Below are 25,870 nucleotides of genomic sequence, written 5' to 3' on the forward strand. Positions count from 1 at the left end.
TACTCGCCGATGTCCAGTCTCTTGACAACAAGGTAAATGAAATCCGAGCACTGGTAGCATTCCAGAGAGACATAAGAGACTGTAACGTTCTTTGCTTCACGGAAACATGGCTCACTCGAGACACGCTATCGGAGTCGGTACAGCCAGCTGGTTTCTTCACGCATCGCGCCGACAGAAACAAGCATCTTTCTGGTAAGAAGAAGGGCGGGGGGTATGCCTTATGATTAACGAGACGTGGTGTGATCATAACAACATACAGGAACTCAAGTCCTTCTGTTCACCTGACTTAGAATTCCTCACAATCAAATGTCGACTGCATTATCTACCAAGAGAATTCTCTTCGATTATCATCACAGCCGCATATATTCCCCCCCAAGCAGACACATCGATGGCCCTGAACGAACTTCATTTGACTCTATCTAAACTGGAAACCACATATCCTGAGGCTGCATTCATTGTAGCTGGGGATTTTAACAAGCCCAATCTGAAAACAAGACTCCCTAAATTCTATCAGCATATCGATTGTGTAACCAGGGCTGGGAAAACCCTGGATCATTATTATTATAACTTCCGCGACGCATATAAGGCCCTTCCCTGCACTCCATTCGGAAAAGCTGACCACGACTCCATTTTGTTGCTTCCAGCCTATAGACAGAAACTAAAACAGGAAGCTCCTGCACTCAGGTCTGTTCAACGCTGGTCCGACCAATTTGATTCCACGCTTCAAGATTGCTTCGATCACGTGGACTGGGATATGTTCCACATTGCGTCAAACAACAACATTGACAAATACGCTGATTCGGTGAGCGAGTTTATTATCAAGTTCATCGGCGATGTCGTACCCACAGCAACTATTAAAACATTCCCAAACCAGAAACCGTGGATTGATGGCACGAAACTGAAAGCGCGAACCACTGCTTTTAATCAGGGCAAGGTGACCGGAAACATGACCGAATACAAACAGTGTAGCTATTCCCGCCGCAAGGCAATCAAACAAGCTAAGTGTCAGTATAGAGACAAAGTAGAGTCGCAATTCAACGGCTCAGACACAAGAGGTATGTGCCAGGGTCTACAGTCAATCACGGATTACAAAATTAAAACCAGCCCCGTCCCGGACCATGATGTCTTGCTCCCAGACAGACTAAACAACTTCTTTGTCCGCTTTGAGGACAATACAGTGCCACTGACACGGCCCGCTACCAAAACCTGTGGACTCTCCTTCACTGCAGCCGACGTGAGTAAAACATTTAAACGTGTTAACCCTCGCAAGGCTGCAGGCCCAGACGGCATCCCCAGCCGCGTCCTCAGAGCATGCACAGACCCAGCTGGCTGGTGTGTTTACGGACATATTCAATCAATCCTTATCCCAGTCTGCTGTCCCCACATGTTTCAAGAGGGCCACCATTGTTCCTGTTCCCAAGAAAGCTAAGGTAACTGAGCTAAACGACTACCGCCCCGTAGCACTCACTTCCGTCATCAAGAAGTGCTTTGAGAGACTAGTCAAGGACCATATCACCTCCACCCTACCTGACACCCTAGACCCACTCCAATTTGCTTACCGCCCCAATAGGTCCACAGACGACGCAATTGCAACCACGTTGCACACTGCCCTACCCCATCTGGACAAGAGGAATACCTATGTGAAAATGCTGTTCATCAACTACAGCTCAGCATTTAACACCATAGTACCCTCAACTTGTCATCAAGCTCGAGACCCTGGGTCTCGACCCCGCCCTGTGCAACTGGGTACTGGATTTCCTGACGGGCCGCCCCCAGGTGGTTAGGGTAGGTAACAACATCTCCACCCCGCTGATCCTCAACACTGGGGACCCACAAGGGTGCGTTCTGAGCCCTCTCCTGTACTCCCTGTTCACCCACGACTGCGTGGCCATGCACGCCTCCAACTCAATCATCAAGTTTGCAGACGACACTACAGTGGTAGGCATGATTACCCACAACGACGAGACGGCCTACAGGGAGGAGGTGAGGGCCCTCAGAGTGTGTTGTCAGGAAAATAACCTCACACTCAACATCAACAAAACAAAGGAGATGATCGTGAACTTCAGGAAACAGCAGAGGGAGCACCCCCCTATCCACATCGACGGGGCAGTAGTGGAGAGGGTAGTAAGTTTTAAGTTCCTCGGCGTACACGTCACAGACAAACTGAATTGGTCCACCCACACAGACAGCGTGGTGAAGAAGGCGCAGCAGCGCCTCTTTAACCTCAGGAGGCTGACGAAATTTGGCTTGTCACCAAAGCACTCACAAACTTTTACAGATGCACAATCGAGATCATCCTGTCGGGCTGTATCACCGCCTGGTACAGCAACTGCTCTGCCCACAACCGTAGGCTCTCCAGAGGGTAGTGAGGTCTGCACAACGCATCACCGGGGACCTGTCCTCCAGGACAACTACACCACCCGATGTCACAGGAAAGCCATAAAGATCATCAAGGACAACAACCACCCGAGCCACTGCCTGTTCACCCCTCTATCATCCAGAAGGCGAGGTCAGTACAGGTGCATCAATGCAGGGACCGAGAGACTGAAAAACAGCTTCTATCTCAAGGCCATCAGACTGTTAAACAGCCACCACTAACATTGAGTGGCTGCTGCCAACATACTGACTCAACTCCAGCCACTTTAACAATGTAAAAATGTATGAAAAAAATGCATCACTAGCTACTTTAAACTATGCCACTTCATATAATGTTTACATACCCTACATTACTCATCTCATATGTATATACTGTACTCTATACCATCTACTGCATCTTGCCATCTTGATGTAAAACATGTATCACTAGCCACTTTAAACAATGCCACTTTTATATGTTTACATACCCTACATTACTCATCTCATATTTATATACTGTACTCGATACCATCTACTGCATCTTGCCTATGCTGTTCTGTACCATCACTCATTCATATATTTTTATGTACATATTCTTCATTCCTTTACACTTGTGTGTATAAGGTAGTTGTTGTGAAATTGTTAGGTTAGATTACTCGTTGGTTATTACTGCATTGTCGGAACTAGAAGCACAAGCATTTCGCTACACTCGCATTAACATCTGCTAACCATGTGTATGTGACAAATAAAATTTGATTTGATTTGAAGAATATGCATATCCTTGCTTCAGGGCATGAGCTACAGGCAGTTACATTTGGGTATGTCCTTTTAGGTGAAATAAAAAAAAAAAAGAGGGCTATCCCTAATATATATATATATTACCCTTTGGCAGCTTTATCAGAAAGGACAGCATTGATTTTCACTGCTACGCAGATGACACAACAGTTTCCATATCTGCGTCACCAGAGGATTTTAGCTCCACGGATAAACGTCGCTGCACTAGCTGCCTGTGAGTTTTAAGATTATTCTCTTGGTTTTTAAATCAATCCACGATTGTGCAACCCAATACATGTCCGACTGTTTTTAAGTTATGTACCCAGTAGGTCCCTCAGGTCCTCTGGCACTGGCCTTTTAACTGTCCCAAAGCCTAGGACCAAGAGGCATGGAGAGGTAGCCTTCAGTTACCATGCCCCCAGCCTTTGGAATAGCCTGCCAGAGAACCTGAGGGGGACCGAAACTGTGGGCATTGATAAATAAAAAAAAACACACCTTTTTAGCTTTGCTTTCCTTAGGGTGCTTTTTAGTCATTCGGTTTCTTTTGTTTTTTTATCCTCTTATATTTGTTGTGTAGTAAATATATATATATTTTTTTCCATTGTTTTTTTATTTAAAAAATTGCCTGTGAAGAATATTGTGTTGCCTTCCATGTCTGAAATGTGCTGTACAAATGAAGCTGAGTTTGATTTGATAGTTTGTTTTGTAGTGGGGGCTCCTTTTGGCTGCTATGTCATATGACATACGATTACTATATCTCTCATGCCAAAACATATTGGAACAATATCTTGTCTTGTTGCTTTTTGTTCTATGTTGCTCTGTCTGTATGCTACGTCTTGCGTGTCCTCACTGCTCAATGATTGTCTATATTGTAATTGTTTTTAATAACCTGCCCAGGGACTGCGGTTGAAAATTAGCCGGCTGGCTAAAACCGGCAATTTTACTGAAACGTTGATTAATGTGCACTGTCCCTGTAAAAATAAACTCAAACTCAACACCACCAAAATATTGCAGGGTGCCATAACACCACACAGTAACACAGTGCAGTTAACGTCAATCGAAAAATAATCCCCACACACAAAGTTCTCACTTAGAATAGAGTATGGAAGAACAATTTCAAATCAATGGAGTGACTGCAAATATGATTTGACTAAGGCAGATGCCTCTAGACAGAACAGAGCAGAGAGAGAGTTTAAAATCTGCCACTTATTCTCTCCTCACCCCACAAGCTAAATTTCACACTTTCTTGAATTGAGAAATTGCATTTCAACACAGCTTCTTTTGGTCAGCCGCAAACATTTGCACATTCCACACACTGATCCTGTGACAATTACAATACAAAATTAAGCAGGAAAACACTTGTTTTTTTGTTGAATAATTCATTGACTCTCTCCTTTGTCCTTCAGGTATTGCTGGCAACCCAGTGCTTTTCAATGGGAATGGAGACGCCCCTGGTCGCTATGAGATTTACCAGTATCAGATCAGAAACCGAACAGCTGAGTACAAAGTCATCGGGCGCTGGACCGACAAGCTCTACCTGAATGTAAGAACTCGTTTTTTATAGTTAATACAGCAGCTGCAGATACTGTACTTTAGATATATTATCAGACTCCACATTAACTTCATGGGTTTCACCATGTGTGTCAGTGACTCTCCTCCTGACACAGCTACGATTGGCTGTTATCGTCTGTTGGTTCTACTGCAGCGCTTCCTCGGCTCAGTAATTCCTCCTGATCCATTTGCTACTGGCTTTGTGCACACATCTTTTAAAGTTGAAAACATCCAGAGGGTGCTTTAATGATTAACAACAAAGACTGAAATGAAAAGAAAGCAATAAGAGCTTAAAAACCGATACATTGCTATCGTGACTTCAGACACCATCCACTGTCTTAGGGAAACAATAGTGTGCAATTGTGGACACATGGGGGTTACAAAGCTATGACAATGAATTACATGAAGCCGGCCCCGCAAATAATGCTTAAATGGAATAAGAAGAGATGGCCTTGGGCTAAGAGAGATAGAAAGAAAAAAATAAGCAGGTTTCTATGGAGTTGACCTGGTTTCTATGGAGTTGACCTGGTTTCTATGGAGTTGACCTGGTTTCTATGGAGTTGACCTGGTTTCTATGGAGTTGACCTGGTTTCTATGGAGTTGACCTGGTTTCTATGGAGTTGACCTGGTTTCTATGGAGGTGACATGGTTTCTATGGAGTTGACCTGGTTTCTATGGAGTTGACATGGTTTCTATGGAGTTGATCTGGGTCTGTACCTCTTTCAATGCTGTGTACACAGAATTAATGGAATGGTGTTGTAAATTGTAGTCCTGGGCACCTACTGTAGTGTGCACCAATTCTCTTTCCTAAGGATATTTTAGTCAATTAGGATTCTTCAATCTGTTAATGAAATACACATTTGGGGATGAGTTTGCCGCCTATGAATTTAACAACCACCATCGATGGCAAAAAAAGTGAATAACATGATGCTAAATATACTGTTTTAAAAAGGCAAATAGAGTTTATGAGAGGAGAATCCCCAAAACGAGCCGCATGCCAGTGGCAATTTTCATTAAACAAGAAGAGACTGTGTATGGGTTATAGTGTTAGTTATTTGAGAAGTGTTTGACTGTACCCCTCTCCTCTCCATCTCAATCAGATCCGAGCAATGCACTGGCCAGGTGGAGGTCGTCAGATCCCTTACTCCATCTGCAGCCACCCATGCCAGGCCGGAGAGCGCAAGAAGATAGTGAAGGGCATCCCTTGCTGCTGGCACTGCGAGCGCTGCGACGGCTACCAATACCAGGCAGACACTTACAGCTGCAAGATGTGTCGCTTTGACCTGCGTCCCAACGAGAACCACACGGCCTGCCGTCCCATCCCCATTGTCAAGCTGGAATGGAGTTCCCCCTGGGCCGTCATACCTGTCCTCATCTCCGTGGTGGGCATCATGGCCACTCTGTTTGTGGTGGTCACCTTTATCCGCTACAATGACACGCCCATCGTCAAGGCGTCAGGCCGCGAGCTCAGCTACGTTCTACTGACGGGTATCTTCATGTGCTACGCCACCACTTTTCTCATGATATCTGCCCCTGACGTGGGCATCTGCTCCCTCAGACGGATCTTCCTGGGTCTGGGGATGAGTATCAGCTACGCAGCCCTGCTCACCAAGACTAACCGCATCTACCGCATCTTCGAGCAGGGATCCATGTCGGTGAGCGCCCCCAGGTTCATCTCCCCAGCCTCCCAGCTGGTCATCACCTTCAGCCTGACTTCGGTGCAGCTACTGGGGGTGTGTATCTGGTTTGGCGTGGACCCGTCTCAGGCCATCATCGACTACGAGGACCAGCGCATGGCCAATCCGGACATGGCCCGTGGCGTGCTCAAATGTGACATCTCTGACCTTTCTCTGATTTGCCTGCTCGGCTACAGCATGCTGCTAATGGTCACCTGCACAGTGTACGCCATCAAGACTCGAGGCGTGCCGGAGGCCTTCAACGAGGCCAAGCCCATCGGCTTCACCATGTACACCACCTGTATCATCTGGCTGGCCTTCATCCCCATCTTCTTTGGTACCTCCCAGTCCACAGAGAAGGTAAGCTCAGAGGTGTGTTTTTTTCTGGTCTGTTTGTTTTTGTACTTTTTTATACTATCCAAAAGGATGGCATAAGCACAAAGAGGATTATACAGACTGGGTCCCTCTCTCTCTCTCTGTCTCTCTGTTTCTCTTTTCTTGCTCTCTCTCTCTCTCTCTCTCTCTCTCTCTCTCTCTCTCTCTCTCTCTCTCTCTCTCTCTCTCTCTCTCTCTCTCTCTCGCACTCTCTGTCTTTTATGTCTTGGTTGAAATAAAATGCTTTTTTATAATGCTTTGTTTATAGAGAGGCCTTTATACCATTGTTCGTTATGGAAGGAGTGTGCTGGGGAGTCAGTGTACGTAGGTGGACATGACTGGATGAAAAAAGCTATGGTATGCACGAGCCTTTTCTGGCAGAGCTTAACTCTCTAGAGTCAAACATGCTGACCACACTGACTAGGTATCTCCCTTTTCCCTTTCCTGCATTTTTTAAAACCTTTATTTAACTAGGCAAGTCAGTTAAAGAACAAATTCTTATTTACAATGATGGCCTACACCCGCAAAACCCGGACGAAGCTGGGCCAGTTGTGCGCCGCCCTATCAGACTCACAATCACGGCCGGTTGTGATACAGCCTGGAATCAAACCAGGGTGTCTGTGGTGACGCATCTAGCACTGAGATGCAGTGCCTTAGACCACTGCGCCACTCGAGCATGCATTGCGTACACGAGCGTTGCAAAATACAGTCGAAGTCGGAAGTTTACATACACTTAGGTTGGAGTCATTAAAACTCGTTTTTCAACCACTCCACAAATGTATTTTTAGCAAACTATAGTTGTGTCATGTCAGTTAGGACATATACTTTGTGCATGACACAAGTACTTTTTCCAACAATTGTTTACAGGCAGATTATTTAACGTATGTATCAGGAAACTATATATGTATTTTACATATATTTATCTCCTTATTTTTGGTCTTAAACTAATTCCATTTACAGCACCAGTCAAAAGTTTGAACACACCTACTCATTCCAGGGGTTTTCTTTATTTGACTATTTTCTACATTGTAGAATAATAGTGAAGACAACAAAACTATGAAATAACACATATAGAATCATGTAGTTACCCAAAAAGTGTTAAACAAATCAAAATATATTTTATATTTGAGATTCTTCAAAGTAGCCACCCTTTGCCATGATGACAGCTTTGCACACTCTTGGCATTCTCTCAACCAGCTTCATTAGGTAGTCACCTGGAATGCATTTCAATTAACAGGTGTGCCTTGTTAAAAGTTAACTTGTAGAATTTCTTTCCTTCTTAATGAATTTGAGACATTCAGTTGTGTTGTGACATGGCAGGGGTGGTATACAGAAGATAGCCCTATTTGGTAAAAGACCATGTCCGTATTATGGCAAGAACAGCTCAAATAAGCAAAGAGAAACGACATATTTTAAGACATGAAGGTCAGTCAATCCGGAAAATTTCAAGAACCTTGATATTCTCTTTAAGTGCAGTCGTAAAAACCATCAAGCGCTGTGATGAAACTGGCTCTTATGATGACCGCCACAGGAATGGAAGACCCAGAGTTACCTCTGCTGTAGAAGATAAGTTCATTAGAGTTAACAGCCTCAGAAATTGCAGCCCAAATAAATGCTTCACAGAGTTCAAGTAACAGACATATGGAGACTGTGTGAATCATACTGTCATTATGCAGCGATACGCCATCCCAGCTGGTTTGGGCTTAGTGAGACTATCACTTGCTTTTCAACTGGACAATGACCCAAAACACCTCCAGGCTGTGTAAGGGCTATTTTTTCCAAGAAGGAGAGTGATGGAGTGCTGTATCAAATGACCTGGCCTCCACAATCCACAAACAAGTGCTTAGCATATGTGGGAACTCCTTCAAGACTGTTGGAAAAGCATTTCAGGTGAAGCTGGTTGAGACAATGCCAAGAGTGTGCAAAGCTGTCATCAAGGCAAATGGTGAAAATTTGAAGAATCTGAAATATAAAATATATTTTGATTTGTTTAACACTTTTTTGGTTACTACCTGATTCCATATATGTTATTTCATAGTTTTGATGTCTTCACTATTATTCAAACATTTTCAAAATAAAGAAAAACCCTTGAATGAGTAGGTGTTCTAAAATTTGGACCGGTAGTGTAAGGAATTTGAAATGATTTTTACTTTTGATACTTAAGTATATTTTAGCAATTACATTTACTTTTGACACTTAAGTATATTTAAAACCAAATACTTTTAGACTTTTACTCAAGTAGTATTTTACTGGGTGACTTTCACTTTTAATTGAGTCATTATCCGTTAAGGTATCTTTACTTTTACTCAAGTATGACAATTGGGTACTTTTCCCACCACTGCCTTTCACCGCAGATGCAGAAGGGCGATATCGCTTGATGATGTGTATTGAGATGCAGCCCATGCAAAACAGATATCTCTGCTTTAAACAGACAGATTGACAGATTGTTTCCATTATGTTAATTAGATTTCCGCGGGCGTGCGGAAAACGTAGGCTAAGGGATGGTGAATTCTGTTATACTCTGCGTCAGAGCACCAATTTTTCATTTTGTAATCATTAAGTTTTAATCTCCCCTGCAGTCTTGGTTTTATGAAGACTAGAATTACAAGCTGAGGATTGCATAATTCTGTGATTACAGTATATCTGAGATACAATTACATTGAGGAGGTAAGTATCAATATAAAACTGCTAAGCCATTAATTACTTAAATATTAAAAGTTCTGATCTGAAGAAAGGTCCTATTCTACATTTGAAGATAATTCCTATAAACTCTGCAGGCCCTTTGCATACAGTAGCCTGCTTGTTATTCTGTGACTCATGCGTATGTGACAGCCATGTGCCACAGTGTATTAGTGACCGTTGAGCTGTTTACACAACCACAGAGCTCACACTCGTGTCACTGTGTCAAATCAATGATTCTGGTCTGGTGAACGGCAAATCCACTGAACACTGGGATTCACACCTAGGGGCAATTGTATTGGTTTTCATTCAAAAACGTTCAAGCATTCGATTAAGCCTGCCTGGAATGGAGTGTCAGATGGGCGGGGTTTGCACTTTTTTGGACTATTCCATTGGTTCTGTTGTGACAACCAAGCTGAATCAAGTGCAGCATAAGAATTAGAAAGAAACCAAATACTGTTTGAACCGTTTGAACTGGGAGAAATGCATGCACTGTAAACCCCAATGTGCTGTCATTAATTCAAACTTTTGAGGAAACCTGTTGCAGTTAATATATCTGAGTATATTTATTGTGATTTTGTAGTCATTACTCAAACTGATGGAGTCACTGTGACCCTGTAGAGCAGGGGTAGGCATCCCTGGTACTTGAGTGCCGAAGGCACTTCATGTTTTTGATTTAACCGACCTGGAAGACCAGGTGTGTTGAATGTAATACAGGGGGCTGAAGCTCATGGTTTACAGGCCTGCAAATAGGGTTGCAAAATTCCGTTAACTTTCCCAAAGTTCCCAGATTTTCAAAAAAATCCTGGTAGAAGAATTTCCAGGAATCTTCCACCCGGGATTTCTGGGAAACCTTGGACATTTACCAGAAGGTTGCAATCTTAGATGCAAGTCACATTATGCTGGTTTACAAAGTGATGTGAAAATCCTATAATCCAGACAGAGTTAAGCTATCTAACAGCTGAAATTTGTATTCACCTGCAACCTGCACTCATAATGACTGCCAGGATTAGGAACAGTGTGAGGAGACTACCTAAGCTATTTAAACTGGAACAACCATTTTCGGAACGGGTGCAAAAAATCTAACAAAATTATTGGATTAGTTTACAACAATGTATGTTATTTATCTTTGTGTAGTGTAAGATTAATCAATCAATCACTCAATGTAAATGCAAAAACACAGATATTAAAAACAATAATTTAAAAAAAGTACATTTGTTAACATAACTTTTTTTTAATGTAGTTGATATGACTTCTCATTTAGTTTTGATTCAGTACATCATTAACATTTTAAGTAATAGGCCTAATCACTTTTCATTGACTATGAGTTCAATTTACCAGAAGTATTTGAGTTAAAAATGCCTTGGTGTTTACAGTGTGGATGTTGAGTTTTTAGCACATAACCATAGCTGCAGTACAGTGTACTGTAGGGCTCCACAGCCTTGAGATAAAAACAATGGTTAAAATGAGTAGGTGGAAGCAGATCTATTTGGCAGATAGACAAAGAATGGGGCCTCGGTAGCTGTCGTGAGCACTGGTTATTTACTCAGGGGCGAGAGGCTAGTGAATGCATTGCACTGGCAGGGATGACACCATCGGTGGGGCTGGAGTAAAACAACAGAAAGAGGGGAGGTCTAAAGAGCTATACTATAATGTCATCATCATCACCGTCTTCCCACTAAGGCTGCAGAGGCAGAAAAAAACCCAGAGTACATTCTGCTAGGATCTCTACTCAGCTTGTACATGGCTAAAATGTATATCTTGTAAGACTGACTATCACTTATGAACTGCGTTCAACATGTGTATTCTTCCGCAGTGTGTTACTGGGCATTGCATATGGCCATTGCGAGTAAGATGCACTCAGTCATTGTGCAAAATGTCCATAGAGTCCACTGTGTGTTAACGTAATGAAGCCCTTACTGAGCGCGATTAATTGTGTGTATCGGTCAACTTCCTTTATCAGTATGACCTGTTGTGGAGTTAACACAATGCATACTCATCTGAAGAACAGGAAGATACCTGCAGGGATCAAAAGGGAAAACAACTTTTACAAGAAGATTATGCCGCTTTTGCTTAAGCTCTTCTAAGTCTTGTCTGCTACCATCACATTGTGTTAATAATGGTGCATAAATACTGGAAACATGGATCAGCCTTTAAAGGATCGTTCATCATTTCATTAATAAGAACAAGGTAATCGAACACAAACCGCAAAAGCTCCACATGTACTGAATAACAGACATTGACCTGAACATTGCGTATCTCTTGTAATCAGTAGCAAACCGCAATGGATATCAATAACTACTGTCTTCCAGCTGTCCATCTTCTGCTTTGAAAGATAAAAGAGAATCGTGAAGTAGACTTAACGTAAGCTTATTCCTAGATGAGGTAATCCATTAGCTAGTGTGGCTTTGAATCACAAAACAGGAGGTGCCCTACTTTTTGTTTCTCCTCACACAATCCTGCAGAAACCCAGCCCTGCTAATTCAATTTGAAAACCTGGAACAAGTTCTCTTATAGAGGCTTATGATAAGAGGTGGCTTTTCTTCTCCCAATTCATATTAAACATTCATTAATTCGTTTTTCCCTTGGAAAGGGGCGGACACAGTTGTGGAGAGAACTTTAGTTCTTTGGGAGGAGGAGTGCCACCACTGCCAGGAGACTGGAGCTCTGTTACTGTAGGTGAGAGAGAAAATACAGTGGCGTGCCTGAGCTAAGACTTCCCTTATACTGCTCTCTCTGCTTCCTCTATCGTAGCTAGTCATATTATACACATGCGCACACAGGAAACTTTGAACGTAGCAGAAATATGCCTCTACAGTATGATGAGAAGATTTAGTGTTGAACTACTGTGCTATTTGTTCTAAAAAAAATCTCTTTTGAGCTAAAATATTCTGGATGATGCCATCCACAATCAACAATACTGGGCTGCAGTACACACAAACTTCTTGATTTTCCAATCAATTGGAATAATTCTGTGATAGATCATCTGCGCTGTTATGTAAACAATGTTCCTTTATAAGAAATTAACATGCAAACACAAAAGCACCTCGTAATCATCCAAAGTGACAAGCCCGACAAAGCCTTGCAGCTGGAAATGACATGTCTTTTAGAGCAAATTAAATGCTTGAGTTGCTCTGGGTCTTGATTTAGCTTATCTGTCCGCCTATGTGCTCATCACCAGTTTACTGCAAGCCTCCCTCGCCTGGCACTCCAATTACACTAATTTATTTGTCATCCTGTGTCAGGAGAAATGTAACACACGCCATATAGGAGGCCTTCTCTATCAGTCGAATCTGGTCTATCTATAAGTGTGTGATCACAGAGCATGATGCCGGATGTGGGAATCGATGTGGCACTGCCTCACCTGGAGAGGTGCAGTAAATCAGAGGATGTCGGTCAGGTAGGGGGAGGGGGAGGAATGGTAGGAACGTCTCACAATGGAGTCCAAGGGGAAGGTTTCTCTCCTCACAATGGACACAATTCCAACGCAATCGGGCCGCCTTAGAAAGAGCTGCCATTACGGTGCTCGGACAGCTGGCTGCTAGTGAGTGGTTTTGTCCATCTCTTTTATGTCATCAAGTTTTCATTACGCTGTTTACAGTGTTCGTGTTGTTAAAAAAGTAGGTTAGTTCAACAGCCTTAGATTACATGCTGTGATCTCAGGCCCTTCTTATGAACAATTGTTTATTTTATGAACAAGTCTTATAAGTATATATTTTCTATCTACGGCTTATTAGCGTACACCGAATATGTCCCCCCTGTTAATGATGCTCATTATGCATTAAGGTTGAACCAAAAGATTACATGTATCAAATATGAAATGAAATACAAAACAATTAAATATGTGAAATTAAATTAAGCAATAATGTATGTTAATGCTAACATGATGTACGATATTAAATTATGTTTCTATATGATAACAATAGCCTAATATTTAATATGACATACATTTTTTTTACAGTTTCACAAATTGTAATTGGTTGCACTAATTGCACTGTTTGTCTTCATAACCTGGTTCAAGTATTCATGACATTAACCTGAGGAAGGCACAGTGATGCCGAGACGTTGGTAAATACCCAATAAGTGGTCCCGTGTGGCTCAGTTGGTAGAGCATGGCGCTTGCAACGCCAGGGTTGTGGGTTCATTCCCCACGGGGGGACCAGGATGAATATGTATGAACTTTCCAATTTGTAAGTCGCTCTGGATAAGAGCGTCTGCTAAATGACTTAAATGTAAATGTAATGGGACAGAGCACAGAGGCCTGGATAAGATCTAGGATTTCATACTGGTTGCATCGGCTACATGACACAAGCATGTAGTTGTTGTCCTGTGTTTTCCTAGAGGGAGAGGGGATTGGACAAGAAGCTAATCAAGGCCAAAACATTGTAGCCCCTTTGTAAATCACGTTCTTCAGCAGCACCACATTAGAGTCCCCGGGGGAAGGGAAAAATCCTTATTGGTTTAATTAGACTATAACCACAGAAACCATGTGAGGCTGTGAAATTGAAATGAATATTGAAATGATTCATAGCCTGTTGTTTGAATATGCCATACTGAACTATGAGTAAAACAAAGAAGCGACATTGTTTCCCAGGAAGAATGTTAGTCAATAACGGAAAATGAAAGTGCTTTTTATTCATCAGTCTTAAGATGGAGCATATGTGATGCCGCTCGCACGTTAGCGTTTATTAGGATGAATCTTATCCTGGAGGCAGAGCTGAGCGGTTTTCACTAGATGGGCCAGCCGCAAAGTCAGAATTGGCTATACCGTAAAAAATGTATTGAAAACAAAATGTGCTTTTTTTGTCTTAAGGTGAGGCATAAGGTTAGCTGTGTGGGAAGGTTGGTGTTGAAGGGGAGCTGAACTTCCTGATTTGACCTTGTTTTTCAGTGGCCATGACTGAAGCCAAACGATAGTTGTCTGGGGGGGGGGGGGGTGATTTAATATGGGTGTCTCTTGTGTATGTATTGCACGTGGCAAGCATTTGTACATTCACTCTGCCAAGACAGTACACAGTTACTAGATAACGTGAAACAACCTAACCTCTTGTGTCTTAAAGTTGCATCGGCTAGCTAACTTCATTCGCCAATTAGCTTCAGCTTTAGCTTTACATTTACAATGTAAATGGGACAATATTTTCATGTTGCACATCTTTTAGTTGTCTCATTAAATGCTTTCAATATTTGTATGTGCATGTCTACAATTTATAGTTGGTTTGACGTTTTTAAGTCATTGAAATTTGAAGCTATAGACCTTTTCAAATATTGTCTCATGTACATGGTGTGATTTACTGATGGTCCCTAACTACCCCTATACGGATATCGAATGTCAAACCAAATTGACCATGGGCATTACGATCGGGTCGTGTGCAGCTATGCTCCGAATTGAAGATTACTTGGGTGCTGCAAGCTGTGGACATGTGGGTAGGATTGAAATAAACCCAACCCTAGGAAAACTGTTACAGTACTCTTCATTCCGTTACATACGCATTTTTCCTTTTAATCTCGCAAACCTCAGTTTTGGACAAGACTGACTTTATGACCAAAATTATCCTATTTAGACTTTGTAGCCAATTTGACACTAGAATAAATAAATGAATAAATCATATTGTTGCCACATAGGCCGTTTTCAAAACAAGAAGTTGCTTTTTAGGGGCAGTCACTCTCTAAGGTTAGGGTTAGGTTTAAAATCAGATGTTATGACTGTGCCAGCTAGTATGACCACCCTGCAGAGCTGACTCCAGTACATGAGTCATCCCAATAAATGCCAACCTACATCCAGCTCGCTAAACAAATGCAGGTCCATAGAAATCACATGTTCTATATGTGCAGGTCTGCCAATAGCACTCCTCCAATATGCGCTGTTCTGAATGTGCTGAGGAAGAGGCAGATTAGGGGAGAAGTACAGGCGAATGATCCAGCCAGTCTACTGTCTGAGTCACAGTCTTTCAGACTTGCTCTGATATACACTCACAGCCCCATGGTGGACGGTTCATTTTAGGCTTACTCAACAGAACTGCAATGCCAAACATTAATTCAAATATTCAGAGTGTACAGTGAATGAATTCTAATGGTCAACTCTGCATTAACGTATGCCATGCTTTGTATTTGTATTTGTATTTATTATGTATCCCCATTAGCGGTTGTCAAGGCAGCAGCTACTCTTCCTGGGGTCCTGCAAAATGAAGGCAGCTATATACAATGGATGCATATTGTCACGTTCTGACCATAGTTCTTTTGTGTTTTCTTTGTTTTAGTGTTGGTCAGGACGTGAGCTGAGTGGGCATTCTATGTTGTCTGTTTCTATGTGGGTTTCTTGTTTGGCCTGATATGGTTCTCAATCAGAGACAGGTGTTTTGCGTTGTCTCTGATTGGGAACCATATTTAGGTAGCCTGTTTTGTGTTGGGGTTTGTGGGTGGTTGTCTTCTGTCTTTGTGTTCTATGCACCAGATAGGACTGTTTCGGTTTTGCCACATTTGTTATTTTGTGTTTTGTTGTTATTAAACATGATGAACACTAACTACGCTGCGTCTTGGTCCGATCCCTACTACACCTCCTCTTCAGACGAAGAGGAGGAAATCTGCCGTTACAGAACCACCCACCAAAAGAGGACCAAGCAGCGTGGTAACGGGCAGCAGCGGCAACAGCAGCAGCAGCGGCCAAGTACACAGGACTCCTGGACATGGGAGGAAATTCTGGACGGTAAGGGACCCTGGGTTCAAGCTGGGGAATATCGCCGCCCTCGTGAAGAGCTGGAGGCAGCTAAAGCCGAGAGGCGGTGGTATGAGGAGGCAGCACGGAAGCGTGGCTGGAAGCCAGAGAGGCAGCCCCAAAAATGTCTTGGGGGGGAGACACACGGGGAGTGTGGCGAAGTCAGGTAGGAGACCTGCGCCAACTTCCCGTGCTTACAGTGGAGAGCGAGAGTATGGGCAGACACCATGTTATGCGGAAGAGCGCACGGTGTCTCCTGTACGTGTGCATAGCCCGGTGCGGTACATCCCAGCTCCTCGTATCGGCCGGGCTAGAGTGGGCATCGAGCCAGGTGCCATGAAGCCGGCTCAACGCATCTGGTCTCCAGTGCGTCTCCTTGGGCCGGTGTACATGGCACCAGCCTTACGCATGGTGTCCCCCGTTCGCCAGCACAGCCCAGTGCGGGTTAAGGGGAGTATTCAACCAGGTAAGGTTGGGCAGGCTCGGTGCTCAAGAGTTCCAGTACGCCTTCACGGTCCGGTATATCCGGTGCCACCTCCTCGCACCAGCCCAGTACCACCAGTGCCAACACCACGCACCAGACTTCCTGTGCGTCTCCAGAGCCCTGTTCCTCCTCCACGCACTCGCCCTGTGATGCGTGTCTCCAGCCCGGTACCACCAGTTCCGGCACCACGCACCAAGCCTCCTGTGCGTCTCCAGAGCCCTGTATGCTCTGTTGCTGCTCCCCGCACTAGCCTTGAGGTGCGTGTCCTTAGCCAGGTACCACCAGTTCCGGCACCACGCACCAGGCCTACTGTGCGCCTCAGCAGGTCAGAGTCTGCCGTCTGCCCAGCGCCGTTTGAGCTGCCCGTCTGCCCAGCGCCGTCTGAGCTGCCCGTCTGCCCAGCGCCGTCTGAGCCGCCCGTCTGCCCAGTGCCGTCTGAGCCACCCGTCTGCCCAGCGCCGTCTGAGCCGCCCGTCTGCCCAGCGCCATTTAAGCCGCCCGTCTGTCCTGAGCCGCTAGAGCCGTTCGTCAGTCAGGAGCCGCCAGAGCCGCCCGCCAGTCAGGAGTCGCCAGAGCCGCCCGCCAGTCAGGAGTCGCCAGAGCCGCCCGCCAGTCAGGAGTCGCCAGAGCCGCCCGCCAGTCAGGAGCCGCCAGAGCCGCCCGCCAGTCAGGAGCCGCCAGAGCCGCCCGCCAGTCAGGAGCCGCCAGAGCCGCCCGCCAGTCAGGAGCCGCCAGAGCCGCCCGCCAGTCAGGAGCCGCCAGAGCCGCCCGCCAGTCAGGAGCCGCCAGAGCCGCCCGCCAGTCAGGAGCCGCCAGAGCCGCCCGCCAGTCAGGAGCCGCCAGAGCCGCCCGCCAGTCAGGAGCCGCCAGAGCCGCCCGCCAGTCAGGAGCCGCCAGAGCCGCCCGCCAGTCAGGAGCCGCCAGAGCCGCCCGCCAGTCAGGAGCCGCCAGAGCCGCCCGCCAGTCAGGAGCCGCCAGAGCCGCCCGTCCGCCAGTCCGGAGCCGCCCTTCAGTCATGAGCCGCCCTTCAGTCATGAGCCGCCCTTCAGTCATGAGCCGCCCTTCAGTCATGAGCTGCCCTTCAGTCATGAGCTGCCCTTCAGTCCGGAGCTGCCCTCAGCCATGAGCTACCCCTCAGTCATGAGCTACCCCTCAGTCATGAGCTACCTCTCAGTCATGAGCTACCCCTCAGTCATGAGCTACCCCTCAGTCCTGAGCTGCCTCTCAGTCCGGAGCGGCTTCTTCAGTCCAGAAGTGTCCCTCAGTCCTGTGGGCCCATTTAGTAGGGTTCCCAGGCCAGGATCGGCGGCGAGGGTCGCCGCTCAAAGGAGGACACTAAAGCGGACAAAGACTATGGTGGAGCGCCAGAGCTGCCACCGCGGACAGATGCCCACCCAGACCCTCCCCTATAGGTTCAGGTTTTGCGGCCGGAGTCCGCACCTTGGGGGGAGGGGGGGGGGGGGGTACTGTCACGTTCTGACCATAGGTCTTCTGTATTTTCTTTGTTTTAGTGTTGGTCAGGGCGTGAGCTGAGTGGGCATTCTATGTTGTCTGTTTCTATGTGGGTTTCTTGTTTGGCCTGATATGGTTCTCAATCAGAGACAGGTGTTTTGCGTTGTCTCTGATTGGGAACCATATTTAGGTAGCCTGTTTTGTGTTGGGGTTTGTGGGTGGTTGTCTTCTGTCTTTGTGTTCTATGCACCAGATAGGACTGTTTCGGTTTTGCCACATTTGTTATTTTGTATTTTGTAGTGTTCACGGTTTTGTTGTTATTAAACATGATGAACACTAACTACGCTGCGTCTTGGTCCGATCCCTGCTACACCTCCTCTTCAGATGAAGAGGAGGAAATCTGCCGTTACACATATGGAAGTATTCCTACATTCAAAGTCACTTACAGTTGACTAATGCACATCTGACATACTGACACTGGAGTCAAAATGACCACAAAGGAATTTAATTTATAAAAAGTCCATATTGATACAGAAACACTAAACAATTATTTCGATTTATTAAGAACAAGTTCACTGACAAAGTCGTGAAAAATGTGAAGAATTGAATAAACCGCCTTTGGACTATGATAAAAAAATATGCCTCTGTGGTCAAAATAACCCCAGTCGGTGGTATGAGGGTTTAGAAGTTAACATCCCATCATGCTTAGGGTCATGTCTAAAAAATTGCCCAGTTGTCCATTATATTTGTCTAGAAGAAAAGATTGCAGTGACTTTAAAAGAGGGGTCTCAAAGTAGCATAGGGGGTTTAAAGCGTGTGTGTGTGTGTGTGTTTCACCAGATCCCATCCAATTGAACACTTACGGGAGATTCTGGAGTGGCGCCCGAGACAGCGTTTTCCACCACCATCAACAAAACACCAAATTATGGAATTTCTGGTGGAAGAATGGTGTCGCATCCATGCCAAGGCGCATTGAAGCTGTTTTGGCAGCTTTTGGTGGCCCTAAGCCCTATCAAGACACTTAATGTGGGGTTTCCTTTATTTTGGCAGTTACCTGTGACACAGGATGGTCATAATGCTTCTTGACAGTGTCATAAAGTGTATTTTCTGCAAGTTATTTCAAATATGATGAAAAAAAACATGATTGCAAAAAATTCATTACAACAACAAAGGACTTATGAAACAAACTTTCCAACTAAAGGAAACTTCTTGGCAGGGAATCAAAAATAAAATAATGCAATATATGTCACAACTGGTGTAAATATATGGGTCATGGCAGTGTTATGACCATATTATGACAGGTTACGACATGTTATGTCAGCTGTTATGACATATTATGACATGGTTATGACCGTGTCATAACGTAATATGACGGTGGGTGTCAAGTAAAGTTTAAATATTAGTACAATACAGCAGCAGATAACATGAACCAAATCATCGATCAAATAATTTCCCACTACAACTTGTCCTGATTATCCCAATTATTCATTTGTTCTTAAATGAATCCACGGATAACAACTTGGGTCCTGAATCTCCCCATAAGATAGCCGAGCCGAACACAGCCCAGAGCAGAGCACTAGTGGACTGTGTCTCCACAGCTGTGAGAGACTCTACCACCGCTGGCATCTGCTCCTCTAACGTCCCATCCGCCATTCTCGATGGTGCTGCGCTTCACCTAGATGGTAAGCAAAGCAATCTGGAGAGAAAGCGGAGCGTCTTAGAGGGTTAGACATGACAAAAACAGACAAAGACACACTAGCGGAAGTAAAGTCTGGGGATGCTACACTATGTTGATGAAACAGCAGGAGGGAATCTCTTGCTGCATTAGATAGCGAGCTACAGAGAAAGGTCTAGTCCAACCGAACAGATTTGAATTATAATGGTCTCTCAGTCAAATACCTTACAGGTTAACACACTATTGGTATTTATTGATTTCATTACATGTTAAACGAGATGTGTCAGTGTGGATTATGTTTGTTGTAGGTTGGGTCATAGTGTCATGGTATAAAACCATTTGGGTCTACACCATCTTATATTAGCTCAACCTTTAATTGCTTTTCCCTGATCAAGTCAGGCGATCAGTATTTGTAACAATGTACTGTATACATTACAATTCATACGAGCCTGTCCCTCCCCTTTAAATGTTCTCAATAAGATGGCCTAATTAACACAGTTCTGCTTTGCAAACACTTAAAATGGAGCGAGGGAGACTGCTGATCAGCAAGGCCCTCCCCTGTGGGTCACAATGTTCAGCCATGGATAAAAAATTCATGAGGTTATTTCGTTTTTTTATGGGGCAGCTTGTAGTGAATCAGAACAGGGCAGATAGGCTGGTGTTATGACATTCCGTTTTAAAGGTTGACGTGATGGCCATGTTAAAACAAGCACTGCCGAAAATCAACAAACAAGAGTGTCTTGGTTGCTTGGTTTTGTGCACCGTGGTGGTACTGGTGTGTGTGTGTGTGTGTGTGTGTGGGGGGGGGGGGGGGGGGGGGTGTTATGAAGAGAGGATCAAGCCATCCTACCAACAGATACCTTTGTTAATAATTTACTTGTGTAATGTGAATTGTAATTAATAATAGTGATACACCACAAACATGTCTTATACGCTTTAGGCTTACAGTATATACTATATTACACATACTCGTTACACGTTCACAAGAACTTTGGTGAAGAGCAAAGCTCTGTCATGGATTGTACGGTGTCTGTGTCCTTCACAAATCATTTCCGTCTCTTCATGAAGGACAAATGGACAGAAGTATTTAACCTCAGATAAGTAAAGAGGGTTTGACATGAGCATTAACATCTAGAGTAAACCACCAGGGATGCGGTGAAGCAGTAACTGTCGATTCCCGACACCGGTTACATTAACCCTAATCTTAACCCTAAACTTAACCAACTTCGATCCGTAGGTCTAACACAGTCTCCTTGACATTACTTTACAGATGTACATCCAGACCACCACGCTGACCATCTCTGTGAGCCTGAGTGCGTCTGTCTCTCTGGGGATGCTGTACATGCCCAAGGTCTACGTGATCCTCAGGCACCCGGAGCAGAACGTTCCCAAACGCACACGCAGCCTCAAGGCTGTGGTCACAGCTGCCACCATGTCCAACAAGTTCAACCCCAAGGCGAGCCTACGTCCCAACGGAGAAGCCAAGTCCGAGTTGTGTGAGAGCCAGGAAACACAAGGTGAGTTATAAGGTGAAGACAAATATATGCTATATATACTGAACAAAAACATAAATGCAACGTGCAATAATTTCAAAGATTTTACTGAGTTACAGTTCATATGAGGAAATCAGTCAATTGAAATAAATTCATTCGGCACTATTCTATGGATTTCACATGACTGGGAATACAGATATGCCTCTGTTTTGGTCACAGATACCTTAAAAGAAATGGGCCTCTCAATGGGCCTCAGGATCTCGTCACGATATTTCTATACATTCAAATTGCCATAGATAAAATGGAATTGTGTTCGTTGTCCGTAGCTTGTGCCTGCCCATACCATAACCCCAATGCCACCATGGGGCACTCTTTTCACAACGTTGACATCAGCAAACCGCTCACCCACAATTCTCTAAAACAACGTTGGAGGCGGCTTATGGTAGAGAAATGAATTTCTTACTCTCTGGCAACATTCCTGCAGTCAGCATGCCACTTGCACACTCCCTCAAAACTTGAGAAATCTATGGCATTGTGTTGTGTGACAAAACTACACATTTTAGAGTGGCCTTTTATTCTCCCTAGCATGAGGTGCACCTGTGTAATGAGCATGCTGTTAAATGTATTTTACCCTTCAGGCACTGTAAATCAAATGAATAAATTGGTTTAAGAGGTGGAAAGCAAAGTATCCAAATCATTATTTACTGGCCACCTTGCGCCGTTGTTATTTTACACTTCGATTGATGTAGGAAATGTGCTGCCATTTTTAATTTTAAATCAGTTTGTGAGTTGTGGGAGGCATTTAAACATTCCATGATAGGCTCAAAATATCCACTGTGTGTGGATATCACTAAGGAGGGCATTAATACCAGGAGCGGTGTACTGTATAGTCCTACTTCAACAGCTACCTCAACGCCATACACAATTAACCTATTGTATTGAATGTATGAGATCCATTTCAATGCTTGTTATACACCATATACAACAACCATGTTTTATTTTATAATTTCAATGCATTCAGTTGACTATCACAGAAAGACACTACTCAATATGCTGAACAGGTATATTTTCAGCAGTTTGGCTCAGATTTGTGGCAGTGTTCAAAGCCCGGTGTAATTAATTGAGAGGTAAATGAGTTTCCTTTCTGAACCAGCTGAACCTCTCTCTGCCTGAGTCCATCTCCCTCTAATTTCAATAGCAATAAAAATGCTTGGTGGTTTCTGGGACAGACTCTGGCTTTATACAACTGTGGTAAATAATGATTTCAACCATTGACTCAGCAGAAAATGTCTCAGGTGATGGCCAAAACACTCACCCACACGGCTGGCTCGTTTCCCTCAGAAAAGAAAAGAGTGGTCTGAGTCGGTAATGTCTGTCAATAGACATAGACTCCCTGTTTGTGGGTAAATCTTAATGACAGATGCATATCGTGATGATTCACTGTTCCCCGAGAGCTAGTTTACAGTATTTTGGGGATTATTTAGCCCCTGCAATTTGTATTCCACTGATAACAAAAGTACAGAGATGTTCCCCAAAAATACATTGTTGACAATTTACTGTAGTTGTTTATATTGAATGCAACATTGCAAATATTTGATGGCAAACTGATGAGGATGCTGAGCATGGTGTGGCGTTACATAACATCTACACATAAGCCTTTATCTTAAAAACATTTATTTACTTTAACGACAACAGTGACGATGTAACAATAAGTGAGGAGAGGGAGGTTTGATAGCAAGCACAAATTCCTCGCCTATCTGTTTACAAGGGGCATACAGTGCATAGGTATTTGAATAAGCACCATTTGTCATTGCCATTACGGACAAATTGTATGATGGTGTGGCAAGTAGCCTAGTGGTTAGCGCATTGGGCCAGTAACCAAAAGTTTGCTGGATCAAATCCCTGAGCTGACAATGCAAAAATCTGTTATTCTGCCCCTGAACAAGGCAATAAACCCACTGTTCCCTGGTAGGCTGTCATTGTAAATAAGAATTTATTCTTAACTGACTTGCCTAGTTAAATGTAAAAATTATTTTGGGAAAAATTCACGTCTCGCCATCTCTCTGACTGGCTGACATTGGTAGCAGGGATGGTACAATTTATACGCTCCGGCTCAGCAGATCAGATAAGACGGTCAGGAGAGAACTGGAGAGTTGAGGCCTGATTACCCAGTAGACAGGGTAGGAAGAGGTGGAGGTCTGGGAGGGGATTGAGAGCCCACCCACTGTACAAATACGACAGGTACAATATACTGTGTGTGTCTATATATATATATATATATATATATATATATCACACACTACCGTTCAAAAGTTTGGGGTCACTTAGAAATGTCCTTGTTTTTGAAAGAAAAACTCTATATAGTCCGCCAGAAAAATTGCACAAAAAAAGTATTTTGTTGACACAGCTTCTAAAATGGAGTATTACGTTAAGCATTTCATTAACTGCAAAACCACCCATGTCATCTATAGATTGGAATGTCCACAGTGCAAGGTGTTCTACATTGGACCGACAAAGAGACGCCTTCAAGACCGCTTAGCGGAACACAAGTACGCCATACGGATAGGCAATGAAGACTACCCCAAGGCAAGGCACTACAAGTCCTTACACCATGGCAACCCTGCCTCCCTACAAGCTATGGGTATTGATCATATTCCGGCATCAATTAGAAAAGGGGACCGTCTGAAACAGTTAAACCAAAGGGAACGTTTATGGATTTACAAACTACAGGCCACTAAGTACCCTGGTTTAAATGAAGATATGGATTTCTCACCCTTCCTGTAGGGTCGTGATAGGTCCATTTGCTGTCATCTAGTGCTATGTTTAGACTGTTGTTGTTCATGTTTTGCTGTGTTCTAGTGTACTATGGAATATATTGCTTTCTTATTCTTAACACTTCTCCCAGTCATATTTAAGGTTAGAACAACCTTTCTAGGCGTTCTGATACTTCTAGCTTGGAGTTGAATTTTTTTATAACATAGCCACAGTATTTCACTTTTTAATGTGTATAGTATTGCTTACTAGGTACGTCCAATCAATTTTGTAACCACTCCCTCTTCAAATTAGGGCTAATTGGAAAAGCTGTTCAAAAGAGGACATTGTATTAGTTCTTTGTACTCCCTGACGAAGGCCATGCAGCTGAAACGCGTCAGATTTTTTAAAACTTTGTTTCTATTGAACATGCCATACAAAGGCATTTTAATTAATTATATGAAGAGTGCCTTGGTCCTCCTTTATTTGTTTTGTCTAAAGGCCAGTTTTATTGCTTCTTTAATCAGAACAACAGTTTTCAGCTGTGCTAACATAATTGCAAAAGGGTTTTCTAATGACATTTAGCCTTTTAAAATGATAAAGCTAACATTAGCTGGATTAGCTAACACAAAGTGCCATTGGAACACAGGACTGATGGGTGCTGATAATGGGCCTCTGTCCGCCTATGCAGATATTCCATAGAAAAAATCCCACATTTCCAGCTACAATAGTCATTTACAATATGAACAATGTCTACACTGTATTTTTGATCAATTTGATGTTATTTTAATGGACCTAAAATGTGTTTTTCTTTCTAAAACAAGGACATTTTTAAGTGAATATATATATATATATATATATACACATACATTGAGTATTCCATACATTAAGAACACCTTCCTAATATTGATTAAGTTGGCTGGGTATCCTTTGGGTGGTGGAAAAATCTTGATACAAACGGGAAACTGTTGATTGTGAAAAACCCTGCACCGTTGTAGTTCTTGACACAAACTTGTGCGCCAGGCACCAGCTACCATACCCCGTTCAAAGGCACTTCAATTGTTTGTCTTGCTCATTCACACTCTGAATTGCACACATAAGTACATAATCCATGTCTCAATTGTCTCAAGGCTTAAAAATCATTCTTTAACCTGTCTCCTCCCCTTCCTCTACACTGATAGAAGTGGATTGAACAAGTGACATCAGTAAGGGATCGTTGCTTTCACCTGGATTCACCTGGTCAGTCTATGTCATGGAAAGAGCAGGTGTTCATAATGTTTTGTATACTCGGTGTACCTACAGATACATCTATATATGAAACTTGGTCCAACCTGTAGCTGAAACGACATGGTATTTACTCTTAGGTGGATATAACATAATGTATATTTCTGGATATGTCATCATTGATATCCACCTGTCGATGTACTAAGCACAAAGTAGAAATTCGGCACCACTACTTACAAACCACAGTGTACAGCAATAACTTTGATGTTGCGCTGACCTCGTCTCTGTGTTGATCTCATCTCCTTCTTTCTCTTCTCTTTCAGCTTTCTCCACAAAACAAACATACATCAGCTACAGCAACCATGCAATCTAGGAGAGGAAGGCCATGGTCATTGCTCAGGACAGTCACCTCGTGGAGCATTTTCTTATGCAGTGGAAATGGGGGGGGGGGGGGGGGGAATAGGGCAAGAAAATGGACATGGGACATGTGAGAATCACTAAAGAATTTCATAGGGAGTAGTCATTGTTAAGGACAGAGAAAAGACAAACAGAGATGCAGGAAGGGACCCTCAGGGGACCACAACAGAACAAATACAGTATAATTGTGATGTTCCATCTTGTGTTGGCCGTGGCAGACAAGACAAACACTTCCCTCCTGGCCAGAGTCCA

The 25,870-nt window shown here is 43.7% G+C and overlaps 1 protein-coding gene across 3 annotated transcripts in view; it reads left to right on the forward strand.

The window, feature by feature from the left end:
* LOC139535405 (metabotropic glutamate receptor 4-like) overlaps positions 1-25,653 on the forward strand; it is a 332,761-nt gene extending 307,108 nt beyond the window's left edge. For 2 of the 3 annotated variants that reach the window (XM_071334769.1, XM_071334770.1), the window contains exons 8-11: positions 4,536-4,672; positions 5,781-6,716; positions 21,004-21,250; positions 25,525-25,653. In XM_071334769.1, the coding sequence (XP_071190870.1) occupies positions 4,536-4,672; positions 5,781-6,716; positions 21,004-21,250; positions 25,525-25,574 (1,370 nt within the window). In that variant the 3' untranslated portion in view covers positions 25,575-25,653. Of the gene's footprint in view, positions 1-4,535; positions 4,673-5,780; positions 6,717-21,003; positions 21,263-25,524 lie in introns of all 3 variants that reach the window. The other variant, XM_071334772.1, reaches the window with a different exon arrangement.
* Positions 25,654-25,870: the final 217 nt, after the last annotated feature.

This window comes from Salvelinus alpinus, chromosome 12 (assembly GCF_045679555.1).
Source record: "Salvelinus alpinus chromosome 12, SLU_Salpinus.1, whole genome shotgun sequence".
NCBI lineage: Eukaryota > Metazoa > Chordata > Actinopteri > Salmoniformes > Salmonidae > Salvelinus > Salvelinus alpinus.